The sequence below is a fragment of the Scatophagus argus genome, chromosome 3 (assembly GCF_020382885.2).
Source record: "Scatophagus argus isolate fScaArg1 chromosome 3, fScaArg1.pri, whole genome shotgun sequence".
Classification (NCBI taxonomy): Eukaryota; Metazoa; Chordata; class Actinopteri; family Scatophagidae; genus Scatophagus; species Scatophagus argus.
The window spans coordinates 579812-594339 of record NC_058495.1 but is presented as its reverse complement, the minus strand read 5'-3'; the positions used below and the strand labels follow the sequence as shown (position 1 = coordinate 594339).

The following is a 14528-nucleotide window of genomic DNA, read 5'->3' as shown; positions in this document are numbered from 1 at the left end:
GGCCCGACAGCTGAGGCATGATGCTCCGAGACGGCAGACTGCCGCACCCTCGGGGTCTGGACTGAAGCACTGGTCACCGCAGCGGCTGGCTGCCTGGTCCGTGGAGCAAGGACAGGAATGAAGATCTCCGCAGCGGCAGGCGGCTCGGTCCGCGGAGTCTGCACCGGCTGTGGGGAGCCTGTCGCTGGGTGCAGGCCTCCCCTGGACCTCAAGCGGTACATATGCACCTTCCAGAGGTGGCCCAGACTGGGAGGGGGCCTGATTGCCAGTCTGGTGCCCCAAAACGGTGACTCTGCGGGGTTCATTGTGGTCAGAGCGTTCTGTCAGGTTTGGACGGCGTCGCTGACGCAGAAAAGTACTGAACCCCGATGCAGAGTCAAAAGGAGGCGGCAATCAGGCGTGGTGGAGGTCCAAAAACAAATGTCTTTTAATTAATTAGAACAAAAACCAACTAAAAAGCTCACTCTTACCGTGGCATGGCATGGCATGGCATGGCATGGCATGGCATGGCATGGCAAGGCAAGGCAAGGCAAGGCAAAAACAACAAAACGTTCCTGGCATGGCATGCGGAAGAAATGCAGACGCTCTGACAATGGTGGCCCGGGAAGACAAGGACTAAATAGACAAGACAACGAGACACAGGTGACACACATCAGGAGGGAAAAAGCAATCAGGAAAACTAAAGCAAAGCTACATGAAAACAGGACACACAGGGGAAGAGACACTTTCAAAATAAAACAGGACATGACAAAAACCTTGAACATAATACATGGAAGCACAAGACAAACATGGAACATGGCACATGGACAGAAATCAAAACACAAAGCATAACAAAAACCCAGGGATGACAAATATTTTGGCTTTGTCAACACAAACACAGATGGAAAATGTCCCCCACTTTTTATTCTGGCAACTAAGACTAATATTTGAAACTTGTTCAAATACTTGAAAAGACACACTCTAAGATCAGCAGCAGCACAAAATTAGGCCTATTAGTGTATTCAGTGTGGATCAGTTTTGCTGTTGTATGATGCAAGCTAAATACAGATCTGACTTTGACACCCAGACAGGTTCTTGTGGCTTATTCTGTATAACTGGTGATATATATGCTAATATCAAAATAGCACCTTGCTCATTCTGCTGCCCTGTCAGGGAAAAGTGTTTCACAGGTAAGGAGAGAAAATGGCGGGGAAAAAAAGAGAAAAAGGCAGAACAGCAAACAGTAATCCTTATCTGGATATCATTTTCTTTGACTGAGGAGGTGATGAGAAGTGTTGGTAGGAGATTAGTTGTGACAGCTTCCAGGTTAAAGGCATCACATTAAAGGAGAATTCTCTGCAGCAGGGAGCAACTGCCACCCCTGTGACATATAACAGTACCACACAAATCAACCTTGCAGGAGGACTGGTGCTGAAAAAAAATATTTTTGCATGTTGACTTAAACGCTCAATTTTTGCTCAGAATGTTTTTTGCTGAGAATGGAGCTCAGCAGATTGCCATTAAAGATAAAGATGGTCCCACAAAATGAATTAATTAAATTAGATAAAGTCAAACCTCAGTGAAGCAGTGAAAAACACAGTGGAAAGATTTAATTTCCATTTGTTCTATATGTTTCAAACCCACCAAGTGATGCGTCCATGCCAGTGAAAATCATGGCTTGAGGCATTTTATTTTTCATGCATACATTTGTAAGCACATTGGTTTTGCTGTGATGTGTCATTTTCACAGGTGAACATACATAGGTGATTGTTTTTTTTCCCATGTGGAAGCAAATCACAGCACATGAAATCACATCTAATTTGCTTCTTCACATTTGAATACCAGATTTTCACTAATTTTTATATGCAATTGGCGATTTTCTTGTGACATGTAAAAAAAAAAAATACACATGTGAAATGGAAATTTTTACAAGTGATTGTTTTTTTCCTACTTATGAATGAAAAGTTCTGTGTAAGAAAGTTACATTTTCACATGTGAATTAAATACACTCATATGTGATTGTCCTCGTTTTTGGGGAGCAGGGGGGCAGGGGGGTTGGTAACAATTCCACCCTGACATACAAAACAAGTGATTCTAGAGACTATACCATACAGTTGTTGAGATAAGATAAGATGAACTTTATTGATCCCACAGCAGGGTAATTAACTTGTCGTGGCAGCTCACAAGAACAGAATAGAGTGCAAAAACTAAAAAGTGTGCAAAACAGTTTTCAAACCACATGAACATTATTAACTGTATGTATCAGTGATAAGCTGATAATCATACATCAGCTCCATTATTCTTGAATGCATGAATACATGCAGGGTTATCCACTTTCAACAAAGATTAGATGTGGAAAAAGGCCAGAGAAAAAGATCTTTTTTTTCCTGCATTTTCTGCTTTTGTAGGGAACAACTTCAACATCAGCCATACTGAAGTTTTATTTTATTATGTGAAGGTTTTATTTAAGTGTATTAAAATATAATTTCTCATCTTGTCTCTGCTTGAAGAAAATGGAATAAAAATTGGTCGTAAAGAAATGAATAAAGGAGACAATAAAACAAACCAGGGGGAAAATTGTTTTTTATAGTAAGGAAATCAAATACTGTAGCTCATCAGAAATTAAAATCTCTCTTTGAATTAATAATGTAAAATTTTTCTGAATTCCCAGCTCTTTTTTAATTACCTCTCTCTCTACCCACCAGGACGGCCCTGAAGCTGGACAAACCGTGAAGGTGAGAATTGAATAATTCACCACTTTTAAATATGTCATGAGGTCTCCACAATAGTTATGCACTATTAAATAATCATCGTATTTGCAGTGCTAAACTCTTGGCATGGCTGAATAATTTAGAGGTCTTTTCTACAAAGTTTAAATAATTTTTGGTTTGGTTGGAGACCGTATGGAATAATTCAGTGGCTATCTGTGGACTCACTGAGATCCATATAAGTTAAAGAGAGGAGGACAGGATCGTCACCAGTCTCTCCAACTAAATTCTATTCTGGACCCTTCATACACTGGACTGTTATGCTTTTTTGGTCCCAAATTGATTACATTACTTTACATTCATTTTGAAGATAGTGTGAAATCCCTGAAAACTTACTTTTTTTTACAAGAGATTTGTGTCTGTATTCATGTTATTTGTGATTTTCTCACTGATATGAAGTGGTGTTGGATGGAAAAGGTGATGCCTTGTATGTCAGTGCAAAAACTTAAGAGCAAACTTACCTGAGAAATTATAACAAATTATAGTCAAATTTGCTCATTCTGCACTTCCATTGTTCCAGATTAGTCGGATAATGGACTAAAAAGAACATTACAATGTATAAGAGCAGTTATCAGTTAACTGTGTAATACCATTCTGATTTTACTGTATTTTTGTTTTGTTTTGTTTTGTTTATTTATCAGGACGATAGAAAATCTGACTGAATTGTTGTCCTTTATCCTTAGTATCAACTCATAATTTTTAAGCCCTAAAAGTGTCATTGATAAAGGTTTTATTTCAGACTAGAGGACAGCAGCCCTGCCATTGACTGGCAACCAGTCTTGGATGTACCCTTCCTCTGGCCCGTAGTTAGCTGGGATAGGCTCCAGCTCCCCACAACCCTGACGGATAAAGATATATAGCGGTATAGAAAATGAATGAATGAATGCATAGAAGAGAGGAAAGCACGGTAAAGCTTATGAAAGGAAAAAAAGCAACAGATGCAGTTTTGGTTGAGCAAATACTTTCAATGAGAAGAACCAGAAAACAGGTGGAAGGTGAGGTGCAATGCATACATCAAGTAAGCTGAGCGTGTGTGTGAGATGTGTGTGCAGGTGAATAAAACAAGATGGGAGAGTGGATGGAAACGAGGCGTACGTGACCTTAATTTAATGGTTTCTCGTCAATATAAATGTGTCCTTAAAATGATAGTGGCAATCCAAAAAGGAGATCGTGCTTCCACTTGGACCATCTAAACGCCTTGAATGGTGTAAGCATAAGGGTATGTTAGTTAGTTAGTAAGGAGGAAGAGGAAGCGGGAACAGAGGAACGAGTAACATTCACAGTCTACAATGTACAATGTGTAAATAAACAATAACATGCAGTTGCAGCATGCAGTCTTCCTGATGCTATGTAGCAAAGGGGAAAACAGCAATTAACAAAACAAACACACTCTAATTAACATCTGCCCAGAGCTAAAAGCCTCTTACTGGGTTTTTCCTTGGGTGGAGTCAGTATGTGTGAATCCTCTTGATCCTTCCATTTGCACAAAGTGTTGAGCCTGCATCTCTGAATAGTAGCTACCGGCTAATCTACTTGATTAGGTAATCTTAGAAAGATGTAGAGCAAGTTAGCTACAGGTATCCGACGGACTGAGAGGGGACAACCGGTGAAGATAGGGAATCCAGATGGTGTGCGTCTTTCTCCACACATATGGGGGTAGGATATCTGCTCTACCAGCAAAGTGAAATCCTAAGGCCTAGGTTACATCTAAAAACCTAAAGGTGTCCAACAGCACTGTGTTCAGAAATGAGCAAACACAGTAGAACATACTGCTATACAGGCTATATACATATCATAGTGGTGGAAAGTGATGATTTTGCTAATACTGTAAGTATTGCAAAGTTCTGTAAGGATAGGGAAAAAATGAGGATGACACTGTTGAGTTGTACAGTCTAACAGCAGTGAGAATGAAGGACCTGCTGTAGCTCCTTCCTACACTGAGGGTGTAGCAGTCTGCTGCTGAAGGAGCTGCTCAGAGCCTCCACTGTCTGATGCAGAGGGTGAGAGGTGTTGTCCATGATGGATGTCAGCTTGTCTACATCTTTCTCTCACCCACCTCCTCCACGGAGTCCAGTGGGACAGCGCACAGAGCACAGCGTAGTGAATAGCAGAGGCTACTACATAGTTATAAAATGTCTGTAGTAGGGGCATTTTATGACTCTGTGGTATCAGGATTAAGGTCAGATTAAAATTCAGAATGAATATAATGTTTTTTGTCAATGCTTTTTATGCATTGTTCTGATCACAGTGTGTCTAAACTAAATACTGGTGAAAGAATAAGGCATGTGCTTAATTAACTGAAAGCACTGTGAAAACACAAACAATGGAAGAATACATTTCAACTATTTTGTAAAACCATTAAAACTCAAAAATTTAAGGGTTCATTAACCTTTCAAGAAAGACATATCAAGCCTGAGAATCTGATCTGACAGTCAGTCCATGCAGCCATTGGCATGCAGAGGCATTAAAATAAACAGGGTTCAAACAAATTCCCAAACATTTTATTCTTCTTTATATCTCAACATTTCAATTTTTATGTAAACACAAAGAATACCATGAGAGAGTGTACAAAAGTTTGCTCCTTTAACCCTATGACTGTGGACATTGGGAACATACATAAACACTTTTCCCTTTACACATAGTCAGACAACTCTTTGGGAACTGATTTAAAATATACCACACTCAGATGTTCCAAACCCACAGTACTGAAATTCTCTATCCACTACTCTAAGTCATTCCATACAGATGTGAATTCACCTTCAAAACACTCTTCAAAACAACTGCTTTCCAAAGTGCACGAACCTGTCCCTCGGTTAGTACCAAAGGCAAAAGTCGTACTACATCCCTCTGCCTAAAAAAAGCAATCTCTGTTGTGTGCCCTGAGAGAACAATGTCTTTTTAAAAGAACTTTATTTTTCCAGTTCTACTAGAGCTTCCATTTTCATCTGCAGATTATCTGAGATGAAATTGCTTTCATCTAACAATACAAACAAGGTAAAAGATTAACATATTTTTGTTTGTGTTCAGTTAGAATCATGCATTTTAGCATTACTGGAACATCAGAAGTTCTGAAATATTCTTGTAGACCCTTTTGCTGAGGGTTTTACTGCAGAAATACGGATCAGACAAGCAGTGAATCGAGGCAGTAATAGAGAAGCTGTTGTTTCCCACTCATCCATATCTCACTAAAATAATCTACATATTTTACCAAGTAATTTTTACACAAAGCAACTCTTGGTGTGGAGACCTGTCTGGTCTTTTTATGAAAACAGATTATCTTAGTGCATGTAGAACACCTGCTACAGTAGTAGCCCACCCCCATCTATCAACTGGGTTATTGCAATCCGGGGCCTGCACACCAGCAATAAAAATGGTCCTTTGATTGAATAACAGCGAGGCAGGCAATAAGAAAAAGCCAAATGCACTTTTATAAAGTCACTTCCTCAAGTCACACAGACACAAGATAAATCTCTGTGTTTTGAATTATGGAACAGGATTTTATTTTTCGACTTTTGGAAAACACAGCATTATTACAGTGATGTTTATCATGTGGAAGGCGATGTATAGATTCTGTTTGTTTGCTAAGCAAGTCTGTCCCACAAGTCTCTAATAGGTTTTTATTGATAGAAATGATTAGATGTAATATTCACAAATCCCACAGGAATGTATTTTTTTAAATGGCTATGGAAGGCTGAGTGAGAAGCACAGTAAGCAAGACACAAGAAGGACATGAGAGGGATTTTTTTTTTTTTATTTTGAAAAGTCTCCACATATTCTGCATCTGAGCAAATTGTCAGTCCATCAGAGTCTTTAGCTATATGTGCGAAAGTCTGACCTAGTCAAAACTTACAGATAACAGACTAGGGCAGTTATTTAATGTCCACTTAAAAGAAGAAGAACAAACATGAACAAGAACATAAACAAAACCAAATAATATCTTGTAAGCCCAGAACCTTTTGTGCCTGCATATAACCAATCAGGAAACAACACTATGATGTGGCCACCTCTTAAGTCAGGGAATCAGTGTCATATTTGCAATTTTACAACACAGGGTTCCAAAATAAAATGTAAGCTATCAACCCTTCATACACACAAAACATGTATATAAATATGTTAATTCAGAGTAAAAGAAAATAAAATTTTAAATACGGGGCAAACTTAGTTGAACGTGTGCCTAATGTGAGGAGACTGATTCTCTGCCTGAGTTTGACCTCAGTCCCCCAACTTAACTTTTTGACATACTTACAAGGGTCAAGGAAACTCATAGATAAAAAAAAAAAAAAAAAAAGCTTGCTCATAACAGTGTTTTAAAAAACATGTTTTAAGAGAATTTTTAAAGTCTGTCTATGTAGAAATCAATGGGACATTGTACTGATTTTTGGCATCTAATTATTTAAAGTGCTGTAGTGAAAGAAAAAATAGACCTGTGTCTACATGCAGATATTGATGGCCTATGGTCATCTATATCTATATGTATCTATAGGGATAGCTGTACCTATTGACACTATATGGACAAAAGCTTTGGGACAAAGCTCTGTTATTGAATTCTGGTGTTTCAGTCAGACCCATTTCCACAGATGTATGAAATCAAGCACCAAGTCACACAGTCTGCATTTACAAGCATTTGTGAAAACAATGGGTCATTCTGAAGAGCTCAGTGAATTCAAGCATGGTACTGTGATAGGATGCTACCTTTGCAAGAAATCAGTTGTGAAATTTCATCCCTGCTAGATATTCCATGGTCAACTGGAAAGTGCAAATGTTTAGGAACAGCAGCAGCTCAGCCATGAAGCGGAAGACCACGTAAAGTCACAGAGCGGGGTGACAGAGTCCTGAGGTGCATAAAAATCACCTACACTCTGCTGATTCCATAGCTGAAGAGTTTGAATCTTCCAGTAGAATTAATATCAGTACAAAAACTGTGTGGTGGGAGCTTCATGAAATAGGTTTCCATGTCTGAGCAGCTGCACAAGTGTCAGATGGAGTGGGGTAAAGCACACTGCCACTGGACTCTGGAGCAGTGGAAACTTGTTCTGTGGAGTGACGATCAAGTTTGGTGAACTGATGGGCCAGCCTGGGTTTGTCCCATGCCAAGAGAATATTACCTGCCTGATTGCATTGTACCAACTGTAAAGTTTTGTGGAGAAAACATAAATGGCATGGAGTTGTTTTTCAAAGTTTGGGCTAGGCCCCTTACTTCCAGAGAAGGGAAATATATCGCCCTACATCAGGCAGCAGCAACACTGCAGATGCAAGAATCATAACAAAACAGATGTCGACTGGGTCAGCAAAGTCCATGTGAGGTCCTGAAAAGTCAGCTAAATGGGAAGAACAAAGTTGAAGCCATGAATATGTACACCCAGCAGTCATCAGATACCTTGCTGGTATAATAATCTGGCCAAAGCAGGAGATAGAGGCCCTTGGATCAAGACAAGGAAGCTCCTCACAAAGAGGACCCCAGGTGCAGAAACACTTCAAAACATAACAGCAGGGTGTCAGACTGGAAGACACCTCCTGAGAGAACCATTCAGCTGAATTCTCAGGACCTGCCTCACTCTGTTTAGGTATTTGATTGTGGCTGACTTCCTTGCAGCCTCCTCATGGTTTGCTGCAGGATTCCAAGGTATTTGTAACTGTCCTGAAAATCGGTAATGTTGCCTTCTGGTAGCTCAGCCCCCCTCTCTTCTGAACATCTTCCTTCTCATTGCTGTAGATCCTGGTGATATGCATCAGCGAGTCAATCTCGAGTCAATCTCTCACTCAATCTTGGCATACAGCTTGATGTTATCCATGTGGAAGAGGTGACTGATGGTTACTCTATTTCTTGCTGGTTTTTCCAATTGTATGAGTCCCAGCTATAACTCTGGAGACCACTGTTCACATCACATTTCAACACCACAGTCCTCAACTATGACCACACTCTCTCCTTAAGCTTAAGCAGCAAAAGGGTCATGTAAATCAATTTTGTATCAATTTATTTCTTTCATTTGTTTTCTTCCCTTTACCTGGGTCTGGGTCGTGGGGCCAGCAGTGTCAGTAGGCAAGCCCAGACCGTCCTCTCCCCAGCCATGTCCACTAGCTCATCCAGTGGATTAACAAGGCATTCCCAGGCCAGACGAGAGATGTAATCCCATCATTGTGCTCTACGTCTGCCTGGGGTCTCCTCCCAGATGGACATGCTCAAAACCCCTCCACAGGGACATGTCTGAGAGGCATCCTGGCCAGATGTCTAAACCACCTCAACTGGCTAGAATTCTCAAATGCATTTTAAAAGACACTGAGTTTTTTGAGATGGAAGACTGACCAGCAAAACTACACACATTAACATTATACTGTATCTGCCTATAAAGGGATGGTAAGTCACTTAACATCCATTTATTCAAAAACACAATTTAATTCCTTGGATTTCAGTCCTTGATTGTCTTGTGGTTCCCATTAAATGCCACACTGTAAAGCTTTTATGATTATTTTTTTCAGCGTCCACTATTTAAATATTTTCATTAATTCCTCAGCTTCAGTAAAATGTTCACCACTCCAAAAAATTCAAGTTTGATGAATATGAGGAGAATTTAACATCAAACTGGACATATCCTCTGTTTTGTGTGTAACATCTATTGAGATTGAAACTATTCTGAAGTCATCCTCGTTGTGTTGTTAAGAAAAATGTGTTTGTCAGCTTGGCAGCCTGGTGGTGTAATGTTTAGCACTGTTACCTCTCAGTAAAAGGACCCTTCTATGGGAGTTTGCATGTTATCCCTGTGCCTGCCTCGGTTTTCCCCAGGTACTCTGACTTCTTTCCAAAACTTACACATTAGGTTAATTGGGTACTCTGCATTTCCCCTAGGTGTAAGTGCATGTATGGTTGTCTGTCTTTGTGTATCAGCCCTGCAATTAACTGGCAACCAGTCCAGGATGTACCGCCTCTCGTCCGTCGTCAGCTGAGATAGCCTCCAGCCCCTATGCAACCCTAAAGGATAAGCAGTGCTGAAAATGGATGGATGGATGTTTGGCAGCTTTTCATTCTGGTTATTTTACCAATTCACATATGATTTACTGGAGAAATTCACTTTGCATTCTGGTGATGTGGGCCTGTCAGATGCACAATGCAGGACATTGTGAAAAGAATATTTCCCTTCATATAGTTAATTAGGGCTCTCTGCTTTGATCTAGCAGACCTTTTTCTCCAATTCTATTAATGGGGATATCTGTTTGTGACAAGGTGTATTTGTTCTGCTGTCAGACCAGGTTCCACCTAAGTTCATCAAATTGATTTAGCTATTTTCCTTGGTTGTTTCTGCAGTTACATTTAAATGAAGAGATATCTGGTTGGATTATTGGGCAGATAGGATTTGGCAGAACATACAAAGCAATAGCTGAAAAATGGTACAGAGATACGAGCTTTGTTAAAAAAGCTGATTTTTGTTCTTTTTAAGTGTTATATTTCTTTTTTTTAGTGACATATTAGTAACATTTTTGAAGCATGTTCATCTTCAGACCAAAACATACACTTTTACTTTAATGACTGTAATAGCCCTATGACTTTTCCTCAACAAGTCCTCCAGCCTACAGAAAATTGCACAATTTGTCAATCATCATTGCCTTCCTTCCTGAACTACACAGAATTTATTGATCTGACACCTACTGATAGGACTACTTCATTTGTCAGTCCCTTTATATCTGGCCATGCAAAAATGATGCTTACAGGCAATTACATAACAATAATCTGCCACCTCTATACTGACGATCTGGCTGATTTAGGTATAGTGGTGGACTCAGCTTGTCTGAGGGACAGGGGCAAAAAAAGAAAAAAAGAAAGAGGGCCCCAGCTATATGTGTTTGGGCACTAACATGTTGACAGTTGTAAAACCCTGGTTAAAATTAATATTGTTTTGTGACTCAGATTTTATAACTATATCTCTGCAATAAAAACACACAGGGAATTTTTAACTATTAATCAGTAAAAGTCATATGTCCCTGCTCTCTTTAAATCATCTATCATTGTTCATGTCCCTAAGAAAACATTGGTTACTTGCTTAAACGACTACTGCCCCATCACACTGACATCTGTCATCATGAAATGCTTTGAGCTGCTCATCAAAACACACATTTGCTCCAGTTAGCAAGGACCAACAGGCCCATGAATTATGCCATCACTTTGGAAACCCACACTGTGCTCACTCACCTGGAGAAAAGGAATACATATGTAAGAATGCTCTTTATAGGCTACAGATGGCATTAAACACTATTATTCCTCAAACCTCACAAATGTGAACTTTTTCCATCAGACACATGTTCACATGGACTACCACAGCTCACACCTACTTAACAGGGCTCTGAAGTCTCATCCAACAAATTTACAGTGCATCCAGAAAGTATTCACACCGCTTTGCTTTTTCCACATTTTGTTATGTTACAGCCTAATTCCAAAATGGATTGAATCAATTTTTTCCCTCAAAATTCTACACAAAATACCCCATAATGACAAAGTGAAACAGGTTTGCTTGAATTTGTGAAAATGTATTAAATAATAGTATATATATATATATATATATATATATATATATATATATATATATATATATATATATATATATATATATAAAATAAATAATAAATATAACATGTACATAAGTATTCACACTCTGTGATCAATACTTTGCTGAAGCCCCTTTGGCAGCAATTACAGCCTCAAGTATTTTTAAGTATGATCCTATAAGTGTAGTGGCCACTCCTTCTAACTCTGCATGCCACTAATGGAGCGGGTGTCTTGCAACGAAAAAATCCTCAAAACTCAAAGTTCTTCATTGAAAAGGATTTACTAAATACACATGGCAAAGATACAAAAAAACCATCAGTAATTATATTTCCATAGTAGAGGTCTTGGTTGTATGTCTCTTAATCAGTTCTCATATTGTTGTGATCGATCAGAAAAATTGTATCACCTCCACACTCAACGGTCTGCTACACCTAGTGGTTAAACTATGCATTTCACAACAATGAACTAAACAATGTTCTAGCAAACAAAGAATAATGTAAAAAGAAACACAAATTTCTTCACATAGCTTTTACACTTTTGGCCCCTAATTGTTTATGCTGTGTGCAGAACCAATTACCAAATTCATATTTAAACAAGAGCCATCAAACATAACCTCAATCCAACAGTTTCTGACAAATATAACTAAGGTCACAGGTTGTCACACATCATACACATAGTTCAAATATTCAGACTTTCAGATCAGTCCAGTTAAAGCGTACGAGTCATTAATCCTTGTATCAAGCAAAGCTTACTCGGAGGTCTGTCCAATGTGCTGGTCTTTGTCTGCACAATAGAGTTTCAGCCTCACATTTTCAGAGAGTCAAACCTCTTATTGCACCATTGCTATTTTTAAGTATACATTTTCAGAGTTTCAAATATGGCATTGTTGTCCCACCACATTAGTTTGCAAAAAACTTTTGAAACTTTGTAATATGAGATCTGAAAACTGCTATGTGCATGTTTGCAGAAAAGTTTTGAAACCTTAAAAACTTGAGTTTTGAAATGTTAAAATCTTCTGCAAATATCATTTTGTATGTGAGCTCTGGGTGCACTGCTTTTTGTGTGTGCAGAGTTTCAAACAAACCGTGCTGTTTTCACCCTCACGTTTTCAGAGTTTCAAATGTGTCACTGTTCTCCCACTCCGTTTAGGTTTGCAACAAAAGTGCTGAAATGGTGTAAACTTGAGGTTTGCAAGGATGAAATTTTATTTTGAATGTACCTTTGCGCTCGTAACTTTGCAACATCCGCTTTTCGGCGTTTCGTCCACACCGCTGCGAGGTGGCGATCACGAGATTTTTGGCACCGTTCTCTCGCTGCTTTGGTTTGAAACTCTGAATTTCACACTCTGAAAAACTAGAAAAAAAAACCCAAAAACAAAGCGGCTCCTGGGGAAGGACACCTGCCTCTTCTAACCTATTGTTTCTCTGGTGAAGTATAGTCCAGTGGGACTGACGCTGACGCATTCTGTCACTCATTGGCACATGATACTTCACCTACTTCACATTTCAAAACTCAAGTTTCAAGGTTTCAAAACTTTTTTGCAGACATGCACACAGCAGTTTTCAAATCTCATGTTACAAAGTTTCAAAAGATTTTTGCAAACTGTGTGTGGTGGGACAACAATGCCCAACAACCATATTTGAAACTCTGAAAATGTATACTTAAAAACAGCAAGGGTGCAACAAGACATTGTGGGCCATTGTCACTCACAAGTTGTTCAGGAAAACCGAATCAACTGAACATTTCACCAAATTTCTCAATGGTTTTCTCTAAGAAAGATATTGCATAAGATATTGTCATTGTATTTCTCCAGTTACCCTGTAAATATTTACAAAAAGCCTGATTACTCACTTGTCACTTACTTTATAATGATGCGTGCTTCATTTCATTTTTATTATTTAGTTTGTACTAAGTATTGCACTGTAAATGACTAAAAATCTATGGCTGGAGTTTGTTTGTTTCTGCAATATATTTTTTTGTATGCGTCAGATAAAGCAGCGCCTCAGGGATATTACCACATGACAGTGGGGGGGGGTCAGTTAAATTGTTTAAAAATACAAGGTAGCAAAGAGTCTATGTGGTGTGCAGGTTGCATGCTGTTGAAATGCACAGTGTGATTTGTGGCATGACAGTAACACTCCACTGTGAAGTAATGAAGACCCTCTACGAGAACCGTCTGTGTCACATCAGTCTGTCAGTTAACTCCATTTAGAAAAAGAACCTGTTTCTCTAGTACGGGATTACATCTCAACCATTGCTTCTCTTGTTTGTTTGCTTACAGCATGTCCACGTTCATGTGCTACCCAGGAAAGCAGGGGACTTTGAGCGAAATGACAATGTATATGATGAGGTAAGATGGCTTTTTGGACTTCTAACTGCTTTATGTGTACAATAACATGCTAGTTTCATATCCAGACAGCTTTATTTATCCAAGAGAGGCAGTTTGGCTTCTTACGGTCTACCCAGACCTTACATACAAGAAGTGTAATGAATATATGAGATACAGTAAGTCAGTATATAGTCAACAGCTCACACTGTCACCCTCATGGCCACAAGAATGATGACTACACAAGATGGACAAAGACTTTATTGTCAAGTTTAATATAATAGAAGTAAAAAAAATAATTAAAAACATTCAAAGATGCATTGCATATTACATTACGTTATACAACTGCTTTGACTTGCAGCTGAGTGAAGTACCATCGAAAGTCTAAACCACATATTATGAGCAAACACAAGGATAACAAATGATGAATTTTCCGGGCAACTGCTGTCAAGGTTTAAGAGCCTGATCACAGAAGGAATAAAGGACTTAGAATAGCAATTTGTTTTCCTGGGGGGGCTCTTTAAAACACCAGCCTGAAAGCATTACAGTGACTTCCCGTGAAAGGACATGGTCATTTTGGAAAGTAATTCCTTTAGCTTTTTGGAGCACACACTTCTCCCAGAGGGAGCACAAGTCTCTCTGCTGCACACTGGTTATTTTGCAATACACCTGAAAAATACTGTTTAGGCTATTCCTGTTTTTCACCAAGAGACCATCAAACCAACAGATCAAGGAAAAGAATTAAAAGACTTTAAATAAATTAGATAAGATAGGATGAACTTGATCCGCAGTGGGGAAATTCACTTGTCATGACAGCTCACAAGAACAGAAGGAAAGAAACAGGAAAGATAGAAAGAGAGAGAGAGAGAGAGAGAAAGATAGACAGACAAAGAGAGAGGGGGGAGGGGGTTGGGGCGTG

General features: G+C 39.1%; 1 protein-coding gene across 6 annotated transcripts in view; it reads left to right on the top strand.

Annotated features, from left to right (window-relative positions):
• fhit (fragile histidine triad diadenosine triphosphatase) overlaps positions 1-14528 on the top strand; it is a 232453-nt gene that overhangs the window by 197699 nt on the left and 20226 nt on the right. For all 6 annotated transcript variants that reach the window (XM_046379966.1, XM_046379948.1, XM_046379956.1 and 3 more), the window contains exons 6-7: positions 2685-2714; positions 13565-13633. In XM_046379966.1, the coding sequence (XP_046235922.1) occupies positions 2685-2714; positions 13565-13633 (99 nt within the window). The remainder of the gene's footprint in view (positions 1-2684; positions 2715-13564; positions 13634-14528) is intronic.